General features: G+C 44.8%; 3 protein-coding genes across 5 annotated transcripts in view; all 3 read right to left on the bottom strand.

Annotated features, from left to right (window-relative positions):
* LOC126568055 (uncharacterized) overlaps positions 1–14,755 on the bottom strand; it is a 48,209-nt gene extending 33,454 nt beyond the window's left edge. Inside the window, exon 1 of the mRNA XM_050224467.1 lies at positions 14,739–14,755. The gene's annotated coding sequence lies outside the window, so the exon portion shown is untranslated. The remainder of the gene's footprint in view (positions 1–14,738) is intronic.
* Positions 1–20,467, bottom strand: part of LOC126568561 (TOX high mobility group box family member 3-like) — a 329,113-nt gene that overhangs the window by 177,752 nt on the left and 130,894 nt on the right. For both annotated transcript variants that reach the window (XM_050225068.1, XM_050225061.1), the window contains exons 2-6: positions 19,043–19,147; positions 5,883–6,136; positions 4,485–4,773; positions 3,955–4,130; positions 3,652–3,787 (exon numbers count right to left, since the gene is read on the bottom strand). In XM_050225068.1, the coding sequence (XP_050081025.1) occupies positions 3,652–3,787; positions 3,955–4,130; positions 4,485–4,773; positions 5,883–6,136; positions 19,043–19,126 (939 nt within the window). In that variant the 5' untranslated portion in view covers positions 19,127–19,147. The remainder of the gene's footprint in view (positions 1–3,651; positions 3,788–3,954; positions 4,131–4,484; positions 4,774–5,882; positions 6,137–19,042; positions 19,148–20,467) is intronic.
* LOC126556714 (protein GPR107) overlaps positions 9,762–20,467 on the bottom strand; it is a 381,205-nt gene continuing 370,499 nt past the window's right edge. For both annotated transcript variants that reach the window (XM_050212170.1, XM_050212161.1), the window contains exon 10: positions 9,762–9,774. The gene's annotated coding sequence lies outside the window, so the exon portion shown is untranslated. The remainder of the gene's footprint in view (positions 9,775–20,467) is intronic.

The raw sequence follows: 20,467 nt of genomic DNA, 5'->3' as shown, positions 1-20,467 counted from the left end.
TTTGGAGCTGCATATATAATGCTGCTACTATCAGTTCTCTGGTAGTGTGTACGGCTACCCCCATGTGGAGCAGCAGTTTGAAGCTGAGCGAGATGCAGCTGAAGGAGATGAAATGAAATACCTTTTCAGCTTTCGTACGGAGCGGAGGTAAAAAGGGGAGCTTGCCGGCCTTCCGAACGGACCACGCATGCATGGAGGTGCGCGAGAGCGTAGCACGGTTGCTACTACTACTTCGAATCGGTCTGTGTGTCTGCCCGCTCAGTGCTCTCTGTGGACGCTGTCTTGTTGTTGTTGGTACCAGCCCGTTCCACCCGATGCCAAGGATAAGAACAGATCTACTAACCACCCACAAAAGCCCACCCGATAACGTCCCTCTCCTCCATCACTCCATACCTTTCCCTGTCGAAGCGGTGGGTAAGGGCAGACATGTGTAATGGTAGTAGCCGGGCCGCGCGCATGTCCCCCATTCTACAACTGTTGGGAGTCGGAGAAACAGAAGAAGCAAACCCCAAGACCTCCTCCACACCGCCTCCACCAACTCCCAATAAAATAGAGAGAGAGAGATAGCGAAAGAGAAAGAGAGAGAGAATGAGGTGTTCGTTTCGTTTTCCACTGGCGAACATGATGTAAGACTTTTTCCGACCAGCTCACACACGAGGAGCCGGTTGTTTAAACGAAAATTTCACAATATAAAGCTCATCATAAAGAACCGACACACACACACACACGGGCGCGCGCTAGGTGGAAAAATGGGTGGACAGGGTTTGGTTGGGGAAATTCGTTATGCTATATACGAGTGATACGACACACGAGCAAAGCAAATAAAATTGCATACGACGCTTCGCCATTACTAAGGCCAAGAGAATGAGGACGATCGACCGGCAGAGCAGAGGGAAGCCAGCAACGAGTGCACTTTGGGTTATTTGTTATCTTTTTGTCTGTGTGTCTGTGTGTGCTTGTAAGTGTGCTTTAAACATTACTTTCTATTGGCGCTTTTTTTCTCAACTGAACCATTTGTTTTCCTTCGGTGATGATGCTATTATTCATCTCGATTCAATAAGAAGCAAGGAAAATGGCGGCTCTTCAAACAAAACACACAATGAAGGACAATTTAGCAAACGAAACACACACGCGGGGGTTGAAGCTTTTCCGCTAGGTTTTCCACGATCGATTGTGTACCACACTGTTAGCTCTTATTGCTTGCGTTATGTGTTATTGTTTCATTGTGAAACAAACAAAATCAGAAGCAAATGGAGGACTGATCCTGCGTGCGAGCACCAGGAGGACGAGGACGCTCCCCTGCTCTGAGTAATCGGATTTCAACTGTAGCGCTGTGTGCAAGTCAACCAGCAAGCTTGACGAGTGAAAGCGGGACAGAAGGATAACACAACTTTCGCCAAAAAGGATGTAGATAGGACCGAGCGATTTAGACGGCGGATGGGACGAAGAAGGAGCTCTGGAGCGTGGTTCCCTTCCCTTCGGCTGTACGCTAGTAGTATGCCTAATGAGAAGCTCTTGTGAGGAAGATTATTGCAAATTCAATTGAATTTCATTTCTTTAGAAAAGCATTCGCTCCGGCGGCACAAGAGATGGAAGCATCTTGGAATCTTTTCACTTCTTAGTCATCCCTGGTCCGTCTTGGCACTGCTCACTGCTTCCCTACATTAAGGATGAGCTTCTTGTGCCCTGGGATGGTAGATCAATATTTGCTTCCAAAGCAACTCGCTCCAACAGCTCCAGATTGTGCCTGCTTGACTGATATCAGAGACGAGATAGCGACAGATAGACGGGAGCGTTCGTTCCAGAAAAGAATGCTTCGATCGTGATTCTTAACTATTATTTCCAAACGATGATCTCATTTCGATCGGAACCTTGTGTTAAGAATGCGCAAAGTACAAGAATTTTATCTTTACAATAAAAGAACGAAAGTAGTAGTGTGCTTCTAACCTAAAAAAAAACCCCTAGAACATTACCTTCCGACCAGGTTTACGACCAGATGTTTTAGATTTTCCAGAACGTTTAATCCATGAAAGATATGACCTTCACCGCACAAAAACTGTACGAACATGTCAATTCGATACACGTACATGTGGCTCTCTGTGCTGAGACTAGTGCCATAAATAATAGAATTTATTGTCACCCAAAAACCCTTAAACACACATCTGATCTGATGGAGTCGGCTGCAGAAAGCCTAGAAGAACATCGGAAGCAGAGCTACGCCACGGAAACAATCGCAGGATGGTGGCTTTGCATGTGTGAAGCATCAAGTTACTTGACAGATGGTGTCAAGAAAATAAAATCTTCTACAATACTGTTGTCCGTCTCGCTGCACCCATCGCACACCAATATTGCTGTGATATATATATATATATATATATATATATATATATATATATATATATATATATATATATATATATATATATATATATATATATATATATATATATATATATATATTGCTGTGGTAAGCATTGTGGTATCTGGTATCTGTCAAAACAAAATTTCAAAGTTTTTTTTTTTTTTTGAGGCACAATGAGAACAAATCTCGCTGTGTGCGGTCGTATCGTGACAGTTCCAAATATCTGGCCACACACGTACACTGCGCATAGTGTACCGTGACAAACATGGCGTAACATGCTTCTTCCTCTTGGCCTAAGGACCGTAAGGTCACGCCGGCAATCGTATGGCTCAGTAGGACTTGCCGATACCACGTGTAGTTGAATAGTGAGTCCTCACTATTGGGGAAAGGGCCGGGATGGGATTTGAACTCCGTTTAAAGACCGGCTCATAACTTTACAACTAAATCGAACAGCCGAACTCACCCGGGATAAGGTGCATTTGAACAGAGGGAGAAGGAAATGTCTACCCTTCATATAGTGTATAAGTTGAAAGGATTGTAAAGCTAGATATAATTACGAAATAAGAAAACAATTTCGACCAGGTATGGAAAACGCACTGAAGCCGCTCTAAGAAGAGATAATATCTGGCTTACACATAAAGTGAGGAGAAAAGAAGGGAGCCATTGAAACGATGAATAGTAAAATTGGAAACTCTTTCCTTGCCGTCAAACGCATTTGCTATAAAACGCATCGACAAACGTCACAAGAGGATTATAGAGCGCGATTTTGGCTGTTTGTTTCTTTTTAGATAATTTTGATGGTTTTCGAAACGGGAAATGAGCACGCGGAAGCAATGGCAACGAGCAAAAAGAAAGTATACAAATTGAGTGGCATGATGATGGGGGAGAGAGAGAGAGAGAGAGAGAGAGAGAGAGAGAAAGAGAGGATAGCAAGCAAGACATGCCTGGAAACACGCACAAGACAAAAATCGAACGAACAAATCTTCCTCCGCAGGTTAAGATAGACAACCAAAACAGCACACAACACAACAAACAATAGGGCACACACACACACACACGTAATAGGCAGCTCGAGTGTGTGTTTGTGTTGGGTTGATTAGAAATTTAAAAGCATATTTTGTGCGCTGTGGAATAAGGATGGCGGCGCGGCAAGTGATGGGATGGGGACGCGCGGTTGCGGCACACTTTCACCCGCTGTGATTGACTACTACTACCACCACTACTGCTCCACAGGCTGGAATGACTGGCTTGTCAAAACGGGTCGAACAAAAAAAAAAAAGCATACTTACATTTTTATGCTCCGTTGCTAGTACGTCCCACATGGAGGCAACGATTTTGGAAACTTCCCCAAACGAGGCGTTCGGATTTTGGCCTTTAATAGCTGCCTGCGTATCGCGGAAAAACAGTGCATAGGCAGAGACGGGTCTGGAAGGGAGCGAGAGAGAGAGAAAGATTAAAAATAGAACACAACTTATGCAAAAAAAAAAGCTCGTCGATCCTAAGGCTAGGGGTTTTCCAGTTTTTTCTTGCGCCTAGACAAAACACAAGACAGCAAAGAAACAAGCAAAACAACAACAAAAAATTCGACTTACTTCTGCGGCTCGTTCGGATCCCTTTTTTTCTTCTTCTTGGTGACCTTGGGCTTCTTGGCAGCAGCTGCAGCGGCAGCGGCGGCGGCCGCCGCCGACGCCTTCATACCGGCCGCCGTACCAACCAGCGCATCCTCACCGTACGATGGTTCAGACGACGGACGCTTCAGGGAGTTTGCCTGACCATGGGATGCAAACAACAATAACAAAAAAAAAAGAAGAAAGACGACCCCAGGAAAGGTCGGAAAATTCACAACGAGAGGCGTGAAGAAAGTCAGAGAGAGAGAGAGAGAGAAAGAGAAGAACAAAAAAAAATGGCGATCAAAAATCGGTGCCTAAAGGGGTGAAATCCTTTTTTTTTTTTGCTTGTTGGGGGGTTGGCTGGGTGCTTCCGTAACTTACACACACACACACACACACACACACCCTCGGGTGGGCAATTATTTATCAAGCGTCCTTCCGCGCTCCTCCATTCTTCGCCTCCCCAACTCCCCACCCAACTAAAAAAAAAAGAACTCCCGTTTTGCTCTTACCGGAATCGTGTCGTCGCTGTCGTCGCTGGTGGTACCGTTCTCCGTGCCCTGCCCGACACCATTCTGGGGTGGCGAGCGCCCAATGAAGCTGAGCGCATTTCCGCCAACGAGCTGCTGCTGCTGCTGCTGAGGGGATAGCTGTTGCTGCTGCTGCTGCTGCTGCTGCGCGGGTGGTACCATCGAGGGTGACTGCTGTGGCGGCTGCATCACGTGCAGCGTGGGATTGTTGTTCGGACTAGCGTTCAGCTGATGGTAGGTGGGCTGGTTCGGCGACTGTAGCGTATATGGGCTGCAGGGATGGGCACGAATGGGGAAAACAACAGTGGAGAAAAGGTGAGCGAATAACACCGGAACATACACACACACACAAAAACCGCAGGGCATTGGCGATCAGCTGGGCGCGCGCGCTACTCTACTATAACTCCACACGACCCCTGCTACGTAACGTAACAGGTCTATATACACACGCGACACACACACACGGTGGGGGGAGGGGGCATGGGTTAAAAAACTGCTGTTTTTGCGTGCTTTTTTTTGGCGAGACCAGGGCGGGCTTCGCGCCGTGTGTCGTCTTTTTTTTTGTTTTTCGTTGTTGTTGAAGGTTCATCACAAAAAACCGGCAAACATTGGCGTGGCGAGGTTTGTGTGTTTTGTTTTGCCGCGAGTGGATGCCTGACATGCAGGCGCGTTCTTTGAGGGCTCGATAACTGTGAAATGTAATATACCCATACACACACACACACACGCGCACGCACACAAATACGTGCAAATCATGGGGAGAGTCAAGGTCATATGATTTTCGCACGAGCCCAGCATCATCCCAAACCGACCAAGAGTGAAAGTGAGTTTCGTTTTTGTTGGTGAGGCCCTCAACACCTGGAGCACTACTACTGATTGGATGACCGGAAAGTGAATTGAAGCGCTAGAATTCGCTAATCTCCGATTATCGTTACTCTGTTATCGCAAAGCAAGTAGAATGTCACGTGTATCTCGTTCTATATTGAAGTTTATTTGTGAGAAAGCCTTAACCACCTAAGGTGGAACAGTGTGTGTGGACACTGCCTAGCAGACTTAAACCCCTAACAGTGTCAGATAACAATTTCCATGTCTATCCTCGGAACCAAGAAATCCTGGATTTTCTAGATGGAATCTACAAGGATTCATTAGCGTTTGATAAGTCAGCGGCCCAGATGACTCTACGTCTACTAAAACTAAGGCGCTCTGGCTCCAGTTTTGATCAGTTTGTCAATTTTATGTTTTATAGTTTCGCATACATTTGCCGAGCATGCCCGGGATAAGGCACAATCCAAGGAGGAAATGCCTTGTGAAATAGTCAGCACATGCGGAGACGTCAGTTATAGTCAGTCGAGTGTTGATGCTTCGGAGAAGTGCGCGTACCTGTGATGGTTCATATCCTGATGCCATTGGCCGTATCCCGACTGCTGCTGATCCTGCAGCATTCCCACCAGATGGCCGGACTGTTGCTGCGAACTGCTGTGCATCTGGTACTGTTGATGCTGCTGATGATGCTGCTGCTGCTGCTGCTGCGACTGTTGTTGCTGCTGTGGCTGCTGCTGCTGCGTTTGCTGCAGGTGGCTGTTCATCGACTGTATATCGAACTCGTCGTCGCCGAACGATGGTGTGTGAAACGTCTGAAATCGAGCAGTCCAACCGACAGGAAACCAAAGGTTAATGAGGTGTGCATTAGAGATGTATATGCAAATGCGTATTTGTTGAGCGATGCGAGCGAGCCGTAAACATGTCAGCGAGAGACAAGTAGTGCAATGCTATCCCCATACTACGACGCCCTTTTTTTCTATTCCTTCGCCATCGCCGAAGGTGACTACGGCCATAAACAACAAGATCGGGAGTGCGAAAAGACATTCCCAGCGGTGGCACAGTGCCAGTCGCATCGCCGCTGAACGCCACCTGTTGACACACAGGAAGTGGCAGGCGTATCCCCATCGTTGACTAGGCCGAACGATAAATTACTTATTTATTTGTTTGCATCCATCTAGGCGCAGAAAGGCGAATGGCTGGTACCGCTCCAGTGCGGTAAAAGCATGCCATAACTCATCCTTACCAACACTATTCTACGAGACTTATGCAAATGCCAGCCTTAGTACGCATTTTTACCGCGCGCCACTCATTTCTTCCACTGCGTACTGAGCAACGCTCCAGTCCAGCAGTAAGTGCCAGACAGCGAACGGAAATTTTAATCTTTTGCTAATTTTAGCTTAAGATAGCTATCAAATCGTAGCAGAAACGGGTCAGCAGGTGCACGTGCTCTGGTGCCCTTCGGCAGCCAATTTGCACCACAGAAACGCACCACTCATCCAGACCAGCAAGAAATAGAATGGATATCATGTGGGGCGCAAAGGACAGAAGGAAAAAGCACTCAAACCATTCTCCCAGAAATGAACACTGGCACATTTCCTTGAGACGTCATGCTATCGAGCAAAAAAAAAAAAAAGCGAAATAAAAATCGCTTCTTCACCATCGCTTTCAAGACCTCAAATAGTGAGGACTTTATGTGCAAAACTTTTTACGACTGCAATCGACTTAGCACGGGTGTACGTTCGCTTCATTTTTCTGACCTTCGCTCCATTGGTCGGCCATCCACAAACTCTTACATCCTTGAGCGCCGGGGCGAAGATTGGACGGTAGACGAAGGTCACCACCAACCCATTTTCCATCCAGTCACGCAAATAAAATGCGACTCCTATCTATCTGTATCACCACCCGACGCCGTAAAGCGTAAATAAAACGAGGACCCCCGCGCGTACGTTGACGGGGAAGAAAATGTTCTATTACGTGCAAGAGACGCATACTTTTAAATAAAACGTCGCCCAATCTTTTACGATCCCATCCCGAAGCGTAGATGCAGTTTTGTTCATTCTGCAAAATATCCGAGAGCTTACCGGAGTAGAATGTCAGGCACTGTAGTACTTACGCGGGAAGGATTCATCGGTAGTGCTTGTGTGGATAAGGAAGGGGTTCTCGTTGTTCAGAATATGTGAATTTATTTAGTTCATCTAGCTATCAGAACAAGTAATCATGCACGCTCTATCGGCAAGAGCTCGGAGCTCCAGCTTTGATTGCATTTTAAAAATGGTGGTTGGTTTGCACGTCGAAGCGATTTGGAGCAAGAACCTCCCGACGCAATCTTGCGGTAGAGCAGAAGGAATCGGAACGAGATCTCACCGTAATATGGTTAAATAATAATATACCTGAATATTACGCTATTACGCTTCCGGATGACAACACTGCCGGGAACGTTCTGTGCAGTACAAGCGACTGACTAGAGATGGGCGTTATGGATTTGACGCTATTTAGAGAGTGTTGAGGGTGGGTACGGATGCCACACAATCGCAATACGCGGCTACGAAGTAGGTCACAGCATCGGAGACCTGCCGCTGTTGCCATCGTCGACGGCGTGCTTCAGGTCCCGCCTGTCACAACCACACCGACAAGGCTTCTTTTGCACAGAGCGTTCGTCCTAGCGACCCAAGTTCCAGCAGCGTCGCGAATCAAACAAAGCAAACGCACTTGTTTAGATGTGTAAGAATCACTGCGGAACTTCAAGATACATCGGGCTTGTTTCGGCACGGTTCCGAACGGGAAAATGTGCAAGCAAATCCAGCTGAACAGCTCTCCTATCGCGTTAGGGCGAAAACAAATAGATTAAAAATTTTTTGATCGCCGACCCGATGTGTGGCGCCGCGGCACTGGTGCTCGGAGTACTGTTAGTACAGAGACGCATTATTAGTTGCGCATTTGCTTTGCTACGCTCTCAAACGGTGCCAAGCGTGCGAGCATGGGCTTCTTTTTGTTGGTGATAAGCTGCCACTGTTTTCCAAGCGTTCTGATGGCGTACAGTGGCACCGATACAGTGCCACCGCCGCCGCCTTGTAAGCCATATCGAAGGATAAATATAGGATAATATTAGCAAAACAATCAACTTCAGATAACACACTCCACACACACGTTTGTACCTGGAGTGGATCGTTCCAACAGCTCTCAGAGCAGCGTTTCGTTGCGACCCTTTTTCCGGGTTTTACAAGCAATGCAAAATTGAAATGCAGAAGCCCTGTTGATAAGCGCAGGGAGTTGTGAATTGTGAAGTGAGTTAAGGCATATGCAGGGAACGATAAAAACAGATGCAAGCGGTAAGCCTATTACGTCTAGGGTAGCTCAAAACAATCAACAACTATTGTGTTTTTTAACCACGCAAAGCAAACAAACAAACAACCAGTAGCGATGAAACAATGAAGGTTCATAGGTTAGGTTCAACATTCTTTACAAAAATAATTTAAAGATTCGAATCGTTGGAGATATCTGTATATAGTCAGTCTTCTCTTCTTCTACTAGGCTTCATGACCTGTTCTAGGTTATGTCGACCTTCGAATGACAGCGCTACACTTTCTAGACTTCGAGAGGACAGCCGCTGTTGCCCGTACCACCCCCTTGGAAGTCTGTGTTGTCTAAAGAATGTTTCGAATAATTCTAGCTTTAAAAGGATACGGTGATCTCACCATCGTACACGCCATGTTTTGGGCCCCCGCCATCAGAATGGCAACCGGACGACTCAGACCTTAGGGCGTTGCTACGTCCACCAGCAAACGCCAGGATTGGTCTCATTGTATGCGCGTCTTTGTTTTAGAGAGTCTTCATGTTGTCTATCGATAATTTCTGATGCTTCAAGATGTTGAACAGCATCAAGATCTTCGCACACAGTGTCTTCACAGACAAACAAAAATGGCTGCCAAACGTCTTACTCCTTTCTACCCTCCCCCCCCCCCCCCCCCCTCCCATACACATTGTAATTATAATGCAACCTATTTAAACAGTGGGTCAGCTTGTTAAAATCGCTAGCTATCAAACCACTTATCAACTGCGAAACAGTTAATCAACTGGTACAGCAACTGTGTGTACAAGCGAGGAAAAGTCGGTACGAAAAATAACTACTCCACCACACTAACTGTTATGCACAACAAACAGAAAACGGCGTAAGAAGAGGACAAACACACACACACACCTCCAACGAACGAATTCATTTCGACCCTTCCTGCTGCTTCCTTCTTCCACCCCCATTTAAGTCGCTGGTGCAATGTGAACACATTTTTATGATCTTCAGCCAAGTATATTATGATTTTATCTTTATTTCTCTTCACTTTACCACATGCTCTGTAGATGTGCGTGTGTGTGTGTCCGTGCCTCTTTTCCTTCTTGGTATGTCGTTCGTGAATTCAAATAAATATTTATGCAACTCTTTCTTCCCTCTCTCTTGCTACACGAAACCTTGGGCACGAAGGGAGAAGGAACTGACAGTATGTATGTACGTGTGTGGTTGTGTGTGTGTGTTTGTCAGACGAATCTCCTAGAAAACAATAGTAGCCCATTGTGTCACGTCATTAGTTGCAACAAGCAAACAACAATCCACCCGATTCCAAAGTCCACCCCATTTTTTTTTTACCAGTTTCCGCAAGTTTGTCTTCACATGAGAAAGCACGTGTGTATGTGTGTGTGTGTGTGTGGTGGTATGTGCAAACACAATGTTAATGAAGGGACTACAGAGAGAAATAGAGCTTTGTTGGTGAAGAGACGTTGGCGGGGACGTCGGAAACAATGTGGGCAGTATGGCTCGTACAAATATGCTGCATGTGCAGCATGAATAAATGCAATTCCTCCCACTACGTCACACACACACACCCACACACACGGCTCTCTGGCCACTCAGAAAATGTGGGTAATCCGGCGGCGAAACTGGTGGAAAACTGCCCGGGTGTACTTGTGGGTGAGAATATCATTTTCCACTCGATTCCCACTTCCACCACCACTCCCTCTCCTCCACCGCACAGTGCACCTCTCGGCACCATCGAAACCATTCGGCCCCTTCGAATGAGGTCAATCATGCTTCGAGGAAGCAGTATGTATGTGAATGGGGCAAGAAAACCCCGGCAACCTAATGCCGTAACAACGCAAGTAAAAGGAGCTAAACTGCTGGTTGGCGAATGTGCGTTGTGTGTTGCCCGTTGCCAGCGAGATTGCGGACACATTTTCCAGCAAAGCGGAATCCCAAATTCGTCCTAATTGATGAATATTAGTTGCTCATACAAAAAGGAAAAATAAAATGGCGTCAGCTGCAAAAGAACGGCAAGCTTGCAAACACACGTGTTGCATTTGCCCTGCGACGCCTGTCATGGGATACAAGGTGTCGTCAACGGGGGCTGTTCTTTCCGAAATGACTGTTGCACCGAAAATTAAGTCTTATCGCAGACATTTTTTTTTTGGTCGTGTTTTGTGGCTCTTGGACTTAACGACTAACGTCAATAGTAAAGCGTGTAATGTGCCGAGCAAACTTACACTGCTGGTTGTGTGTATCTGCTTAGGTGTTTATAACAAAAAAAAAAAACGATGTTGAGAATATTTTCTTAACTCAACATAGAGAGAGTGCTGTATACTGTACCAAAGAAAGCAGGGCACCAGATAAGCGGACCGTACTCGTTGGATAAGAAAAATAGGAAGAAGAAAACCCCAGCACCAAGCGCTGGTTAAGGATGAAAATAAGGTACAGGAAGGGCTTATCTTTTGCTGTGCTTAGAGAGCGAGGCAAATAACAATCTAGAAGCAAATATACACAGGCGAGGATAACGACACCCGACAGCCACGTTGGTGTGTTGCTGGAGAAGCGTAGGTTATTGTTGCATAAACATGAAGAGCAGCGCGAGGGCCTGCGCGCCTAGACAAAACATTTAAAGCGTACAAATTTACAGTTTCAGCATCAAGACATGCTGCTCTGTTTATGAAAACATAATTGATTTCCACCGGTATCGGTACTGAAGAACACAGAACACAATCGATCTTATCAACCTCATAAACCGAAACCGTTGCTAATGAAGTGATAAGAGAAAACGCGTGCACTACAGTGCGTAGCATAACTTTAAGTCCATCGTTCGTAATGCATTGGACACGTATCTGTTTGTTTGTTTTTTTTTTTATGCTGTTGCTTACACTGTTGGCCTGTTGTTTTTGTTAGCTGTGCTTAGTGGTTGTTGGTTTGTTTGTTTTTTTTTTATCACCAGCATAGTTAGCTGTGAGTGAGTGTGTATGGAATTTAGGTGGTTTTTAGTTGATAAGATAACATCCAAGCTTTGCGAGATTAGATTGCTGTTATTTAAATTTTGAGTGGCGATTTCGTAAACTTCAGCTCCCACACACACACACACAAACTGTCGACAATCGATTTTAGGTTAGGAAGAACAAAGGGTATCATTTGAGAAGGAATCCGTCCTCCTGTGTGTGCTTTTAGATATGATTGGTAGTTGGTAGGAGCGCGTTGTTGAGCTGTCAGATTAGGGCACTGTAAAGATCCTCAAAAGATACGATCGTTTGGGCACACAGGTCACACAGTACATCTTCTACCGAGGTCTCTTGGAGTAGTGCTTGATTTGTTTTACCACAAGTAGACGAACCTTGGAGTTGGAGTAGGTCCTTTGACGCTTCATCATCCGGGAGGAAAACACCCTCCAACGGATGGAGAGTACTTTCGGAAGTGAAGATCTTCCACAACGCGACGCCAATATTTTTGATGTGCTCAAGGATCTTGCGGCTGCATTTATTCCACTTCAGAACGTCTTCTTTTGGATGATTTATCCAATGAAGTTTTTTTTGGAATTCCTCACCATTTAAATAAATCTAGACAAACTCCTTTCATCTTACCGACTTCTTGAACCACATCTCACGCACCAAAGGCGCATGTTGGGTCGCATTAAGCTATTAAAGCCATTTCTGCGCACGATAAGAGATCCGTGCCAACGCGGCTGCTACAATCGTTCTAAAGCAACAGCAGCAAAACTTCAATAAAAAACAATGCACTGCGCTAGAGAAATGCAGAAATCAGATTCACTCTGCTGCGCCCCCTCTATCGTGCTGACCCACATTGGGAAGATGCTGCTGCCTGCTGCCTGCTGGCGTGTACAGCCCAGCGAACGCACAGTAGAAAGCGAACTAGACCTGCGGATAAGTCGGACACGAACGGATGACACGGAATGAGGAGAGCCTATCTGGTTGCTGGCGATAAAGCGATCATCAAAATAGCTACAATCACTATACAGCCACGGCTTAGGCTGATGTACTTAACGATTAGCGCATTTTTCGTCCATAAATCGTCGTATTATTCTACCAAGTGTCATCCGATCACTTAACACCTTCAGTCACTGCTTGACAGCAACGCCTCAAGAACGCCCATGATTCATTGCGCACTTGCAGCTCCAGGAACGCCGTACATTCGTTACTGGCCATTAAATTAGTAGCACATATCCCTATCAAAAAATTGACATTTCTATATGCGACTAATTCACATTCACAAAAGGCTCAGAGCGGCGCTCAGATAAAACGTTTGCCCTTTTTTTTCTCTCGCCCATCCACGGGCCACGCGTTCTCGGCTGACATTAGACCGGAATTGTTATGATCGTGCGGAGAGAGACGCAATACCAGATACAGCGATGACACAATGGCAAAGCAATTGACATTTATTGGAATTTACTCCCAATAAACAATACTAACGTTTGCGTGTTCGAAAGAGTATGTCAGAGGTTAAGATCAACTGAAAATGATCTTAAACAGCAACTTTTCCAAAGATTCCTTTCAAAAAAGTGATGTGAAAATTCGCATGAAGTAGCTGGCTGGTTACAACCTTCATTTTCATATAACGCCTCGCTAATCGCTGCCGCTTTTGCGGAAGTAGAAACAGTGCGTATTGTGCTGCCCGTCGTAACCTACCCTTCCGCTTCGGACCACCTTTTCCACCTCCCACACAGCCACACACAGAGATAGAATACATAACGAAAAACAATTCAAACAAAGCCTAACCTCAGCCCCGTAACTACTGCTATTAGGCAATAGAATCGACCCAACGCAGCGACACAATGAAACTGTTGTGTGTGTGTGGAATGCAAAAAACTACAACAAACTTCTTTGCTCGGGAAAATTAGATGCACAGCGGGGGTGGTGAAGTGAGGGGCTGTGGTGAAGGTGCCCCCTCCAGTGTGACCGAATCGTTTGGATGTACGTAACGGTGTAGCAGGGGCGTGGAAATTTAATTTTTCTGTTATCCCTTCTTGTGTGTTGCTTTTGTTTTCCGGGCAGGCAGAAGGATAAAATTATGCAACCTGTTGCAAGACACATGCTTTACGCGGCATGTTTATTCGCCACAAACGCAAGCTACAGACGAACGAATTCTAGGAGAAATGCTTAGTATCAAACTAAATTAATTTCGTATTACATTAAAAATAAAGCGATGATTTCAATTTTTCGCACTACACACAACGAGTAAGAGTACAACGTCGTCCCTCTCTCGCTCTTTCTCTCTATCTCAGTGCGGCTTCTGTGCAGCAAAAGGTGGAAAAGCACCAACAAAATCTTGCACAACACACAACACGGAAGCTCGGAAAGAAAATCTACCGGAAAGGCGAGCAGTGGAAAGGAGTATTTTGAAGAAAACTCGGCCAAACAAACACTACTTCCGAGGTGCAAGTTTTCAAAATTGTAAATTGCAAACATACACACACACAGCGCACGAAATTGATGTGCGCTGTACGGTTCGACTGAAGCAAATATAACAATATATTTAATTAAAATAAAAAGAAACGGTGCAAAACAAATCAACCGCCCCATCTGTCATGCAACAATGTGGGCCGGGTTTTTTTGCTAAATGGGGACGCGCCGAAATGTGTCAGCTGAAAGGTGTGTGCTTTTAGTAAATTGTTCATTAACAACTGGAGCAGGTAGTGTGTGCTTCGCTATGCACACAAATACATTAAACGCATTGCATAAAACATCAACATGTTTTGCATGCAATGGCAAATGGTAACGGAGTGAAGGATTGCAATGAGTTGGGGATTGAAAATAAAACGAAACTACCTTCTTCTTGCTCACGCTGGGGCCATCGAATCGCTTACTAGACTTGCTGACAACCACGCAGTTGGATAGTCCAGTCCTCACTACACGGGGGGACGCGGTCCGGATGGGATTTGAACCCCAGAACTCCTGCCGTGCCGCCCCTGAACTGGCTCTGCTATAAATTATTCGTCATTCGCTTAAGAAAAAGTGCGAATAGAAGAGGGACACGGGGAGAGGAAAAGGAGGATAACCTTCCCTCTCCAAAACAACAACAACATAAAAAATGGTGGTTGTGTTGCGTCAGTCAAAACTGTTTTCGGGGATGGGGATGGCCACACGAAACGTATTTACCCTGGCGGAGCAGCGGGAAAGGGGTAGAGATACGGTTTTTGGGGGTGGTGTGCTCGTGGAACTATAACGAAGCTGTTACACCGTCACCCTCTCTCTCTCTCCCCCCCCCTCCCCCCTTTCCCTCCAACTCTTTCCATAGCTCAATTGAAGCTCATAAAGTTTGGCTCATGCTAATCACATTGACCTTCAGCATCTTTTGAGATCATTCTAGCATTCTAGTCGCATAGGACTACTTCCTTCCTACCTTCAACTACCCCCCCCCCCCTCCCTCCCCCTTCCTTCTCACTAGCCCACCATTAACCGTATGGAAAGCGTTAGTTCCATTAAAAGTTGCCCTCAAAAAGCAATAATAACGCTTTAGCGTTATTACCTCTCGATGACCCGTTACTGCGTTGCACCCAGGATGACAGGTAGAGGAAGGAAATAGGAAAACAAACAGACTTATCAAGCAGTCATGTAAATAATTTTTTGTTTTCTTTTGTACTCCTCAATTGTTCTTTCTCCCAACTCTGTTTTATCCAAAACATCAACCAACCATCGTTGTTATCTGTGATGTCTTTTTAATGTGTTTGTTTGTTGGTTTTGTTTTCTTTTGTTTTTCTTCCCTTTCCACCTTTTGCTCTGCATCCTCAGGTGAAAACAGCTTTTTCCTTACACTTCCCGAATTCGTCTTCTTCAATTTCTGCTTCAATTTCTTCATCTATACACACACATTTCTTTAATTGAGTTTCTATTTCGAAACTCTTGTGTGTGTGTGTGTGTTTTCTTCTCTTCTTTTCCTCTTTTCTTTTTTCTTATGCTCAATCCCCCCCCTCCCGCCCCCACAAAACCCTTCCTTCCTCTCTTCGGACACCATCCTATATGCTCCAAAACGGCATCAACTTCTCTTCCAATCTTCGCTGCTTCACTTCCTTCCCATCACTCTTTCGTAAACCCCCTCCCATCTTCCACTTGCACTGCGTTTTCTCTAGCACTACGTCATTACTTAAAATAGTGGGTGGGCGTGGGGGATTCTTCACCTTTCCATGCGTCTACTTCCACACGTGTTCGGGTGGTTGTGGGAGACCACAAACAATGCGTGTGTTTTGTTTCCCAAAAGCGTTACATTACGTCGATAGGGCGCTCTAGACTGGCCAACAAGTTATATAAAAAATATAAAAAATTGTTCAAAAAATATAAAATGTTTTAGGAAACAACCCCTTGATAAATATGGAAAAAACCAAGTCATAAATACAAGAAATAAGACAATTTTGTATAAGAATGAAAGGTGTAAGCGAGTACATAACTACAAAAAACATATTAAAACAAAGTTTGGATAGTGGGTGGATAAAAAGGGACACAACTACAAAAAAAGGGAACCAAATATAAACGAAAACGAAGAGAGGAAAAACGCCACGACCAAAAACCCAGGGGATGATGCAAAAGGATAGGGATAAGCAAAACAGCAAACAATGTTGACAACTGAAAGCGGCATTGTCTCTGTTAGTGGGGTGCGTGAGGGAAGGAAGAAGAAGAATGCCGGTTACAAAGAGATGCAGCAATAATTCCACCCAACCAGTCAGGCCTTTGATTGTAAAATGCCATCGCTGCTATCTGTATCTCGTTCGCGCCATTTCACTGTCCAATTTATCTTTCATTTTCGTTTTCTCGGTCGTTACTGTCGTTGCTGGCACGCTGGCGCAGCTTAGTGCTCGTTTGCTTGATGGTATTTCCCAGTTTTCTTTCACCATCGCTTCACCTTCCCTCTCTTGATCGCCAATTTTTTCCTGCCTCCCTCTCCCCCCCCCCCTCCATCCTCACCGTCCTCCCCCTTCCTCTCCCACAGCACTGCTTCCTCGGCATACATATACATAACCTGTTTTACAACATTTTCTTCCACACTTTCCTCTCTCCCTCTCGCGCTCCAAACTCTCTTGGTCTCCACCGTTCGCTTCGCGTTTCCTTGCTTGTTTTATTCTAGTTTGTATGAGCTCTCAGGCAAGCAAGTTGAAGGCAGAAGACAAACCAAAGAAAGATAAAACACAAGCAAAACCAAACAATAACAAAAGCAAAAAGAAGCTAGAGCAAGAAGAAGAAAGAAAACATAAAACAGAAAACCAAAAAATAAAACGCAACATACATTTATTCGGGAGCAAACATCGATAGAAGGCGAAGATAGCGAAGAGAATAACATAGCAGATCAACACGTGAACGAAAGGCGAAAAAAAATTAAATAATTGGTCGCTGAAGCGAGAAAGAGGAGGGAGAAAGAGAGAGCGAGGAAGAAAATAAAACTAACCTAAAAATACTAAAAACAAAATACGCACATATAAAATCTGAAAATTAAAGGAAAAGACAAGTCGAGTTAATAATGGCCAAAAAGCAAACTCGAATTGGAGCAACAGCAACAACAACAACAAAAAACAGAACATTTCATAGTAAGAGGCCGAGATAAGGAGGAGGTAAAACCAGCACGCAAATGGGAACAACAGCGAAGGAAGTAGAAGAAGAAGAGTAAAAAGAGACATAAAAACAGTGCACTAAAATAACGCGAAACAATAAAACAGGAGCAGCAAACCAAAGCAAAGATACGCACGAGAGAGCCCTTCGATGTTTGCTTTAGGTTATATTTGTAAGGACCAAAAGAATCTCGCGAAATGCACTTTTCATCACAATGCTCTTCTGCATCGCGGAGAGAGCAGAAGTTAGAGCGACGCCGGTCGGTTCACACGGTAGGACCGGGGTTCAAATCCTATCCGGAACCGTCCCTTCCGTAGTGAGGACTGATTATCCCACTACGTAGTATCAGCAAGTCTAGTAAACCGTTCGATGTCCGGTATCAGAACCTAGCGTCTGTAAAGCCCCGGAGCAGAGAAGTATTTGAGCTTCTGAGTGATTACGTTCGCCTGCAACAAAGCAACAAATGGCGACATGTAGCAATGGGCACGTCGATATGCCATCGAGTCTTCAACCTTAAGTATAGCAAGGGTTGTCTCTAGGGAGAAGCTGCTTTATGCCAGCTATTGCTCCTAGGAAGCGTTGAGCATTGAACCAAGCGCTGTAGCAAAGTTCCTTAACCCTAAGATCACACACATCTCGTTATCATGTGCATCATCTGGCTTAAGCTGTGCGGCAGTGTAAATGTACGATTACGACGCACGTCACAAACGTGAAGCCTTGTCCAACAACATGCTGCCCTGGACGCGTCGTTGCATAGCACATCTATAAATAACGAAAAAACAAACTTACTCTCTTCCGCCCGTGTACCGTATTTGGGGATATACGCGCCTTTTGAATTGGGTTCCTGTTTATTCTCCGGACCTAGAGTACTTGCAGGAAGTCCTCAACTGTACGCACGTTGAAAGGGGTATGTGCGGGATCTAGGCTCACGAGTAAGTCCGCGGAGTGGTCAATTACCCATCGGTTTTATGGGCCAGTTATTAAATGCATCCCGTCATCGTGCTTCCAACTTAATCCTGCGCATCTCGCGTTTCCTTAGTCAGCCGACGCAGTCGCTCATTGTTAGCAACATTGCCCAATTATGTCCACTGAATTATGCCATTTGTACCAAATATTGCATTCTTCGTATCATGTACGAGTGTATTAAACATTAATTGCTGAGCTGTTTAAGAAAACGCATAAAATTTTGCCTGCGTAGATTGATCATGCTCGTTTTTGCTGCAGATCCAGAGATGGCAAAATGGCGCTCAATCTTGCTCAGGCTGCTTGGAAGCATGAGGACCAATCGAATTGAAATTAGCTTTGATATATTCAAAGACCTCGTTTAAGATATCTTTATGAGATGCACATCAGTATAAGCAGGTATAAATTTTTAACGATTCTTCCAGTGGCAGAGTAATTAAAAATCATTCCTCATTAAAATATGCTAGGCTTAAGCCAGTCCCCTCCTAATACGTAAGGCACAGCCATCAGGATCCCCCCCGTTTTAGATTTTACTTGGAGCTGTGGGAGTAGATTAAGGGTACGTCGAGTGACAGTAGCGGTTACTGGCACGATAGGACCCGGAATCAACTACCATTAACTTGATGGCACTGGACTATAACAGCAGCTTATAGATAAATTAAATGAAGCTTTATGAAAGCCAGAAATTGCAAGTCCAGCAGAAAGTCCTTGAGGTTATTATATATTGCTAGTAGTACCTCGGGATCATCGAATATAACTTTGGAGATCGCTCAACAATTCTAACAAGATATTTATGTTGGAGACCCTTCCTAGGGATGTATCAAAATGTATATCAGAAGCCTCTTGACGCCTGTCTCGAGAGGAACAATGCTTCGTTATGTCCTTAGCTGAAGGATACTAACCTTGTACACATACTGGTCGAACATGTTGATATCGAATTCACTGGTTCCAGCACCGATCGGTGCCGTGTTGTAGCTAGTTTCCATGGCTTTCCACGCCACTTGCCACTGCGCACACTGCAGGCGTTCTCTTCCTTATCTGACACACTGCACTTGTACGCACACACACACACGCTCACTAAACACCGTGCCACATACAGACCCGCTTTTTTACATGCAGAAACGCTGTGACTCAATAGAAACGATCGAACAAATCAGAACAACAACGACAACAAACACACTCCTCGCAACAGGTAATTCGAGTAAACGACACTTCAGTCACAAACAGGGCAAGTGTGGCACACGCACGCATGTGCGCGCACACTACTTGATACAATACGCACACTCGCGTCGCTTCGCTATGCTGGTCCGCGGGTCCGCGGGTCTGTGGAGAGTTTTGTTTGCCGCGCTACTGTTGATTTGGCGTTTTTCCCTGCTATTGCTTCTTCTGGTGTGGTTTTTTCGTGTGTGAATGCGTTCTTTTCTCTTTCTCTCTCTCTCTCTCTCTCTGCTCGATTCAGACTGGACGTACAATTTTAAAGGTTTAAGCGATGCGCTTACGTTTGCGTAAAATGCGACTGTAACACTTGCTGTAATTACAATGAACATGAGGGCTTGATTAATATAAAATAATTTTATGACAAAAAAAACATTTGGTGCGCCTCCCCTTTTCCCGGCCGGCCTGCGCACGAGCAACGAAATAATTTATTAAATATTAAATTATTGCATCTTTTTTTAAAATATTTTTCTAGCCCTTCAAAATATCGTGTTTCTCAAACGGTTTTATTTGTTTTTCTCTTCTCTTTTTGTGCTCCCTTTTTCTTTCTCTCTTTCTTGGTATCTCTCCTATCTTACCTTTTTAATGCTTCTCATCTTACCACATTGCTTCTTCTCCTTTTCCTTTCTAGTTTTATTGATTCGTCTTTTCATCTGTTTAGCTATTTTGAAGTGTAACCAATTTTTCCTATTGCTCGTCCTATCGTCTTTGGCTTTTAATGTTTACTATTTATTCCTTCAATCTTCCCAATTTTTTTTTTGCTTTTTTCTTCTTTTCCTTCCTCTCGTTTTTCTTTTCTTGCTTGCTTTCTATTAATTTTACTCTCTTTCGATCTATTTTTCTCTTACCCTCTCTTTCTCTCTCTCTCTCTCTCTTCCTCTCTCTCTTCCTCCTCATTTTCCCCATTTCGCTCCGCCACATAAACAAACTCAATCTCACACAGCTCATTATTTTCCCGTCCTTTACCGCACCCTAACGTCGATCAGAAAAGGAATTCTATGCTGCATCATTCTTCTTTTCCTCCCTTTCCCCTACATTTTCCCCTTTCCGCATAACTCCCGGGACTGTTTCCCATCTCGTCCCAATCATCATCATGCCAGTGTTTTTTTACA

This window comes from Anopheles maculipalpis, chromosome X (genome assembly GCF_943734695.1).
Source record: "Anopheles maculipalpis chromosome X, idAnoMacuDA_375_x, whole genome shotgun sequence".
Taxonomy (NCBI): Eukaryota; Metazoa; Arthropoda; class Insecta; order Diptera; family Culicidae; genus Anopheles; species Anopheles maculipalpis.
Note: the sequence above shows the minus strand (reverse complement) of the source record. Positions and strands in the feature narration are given on the sequence as shown.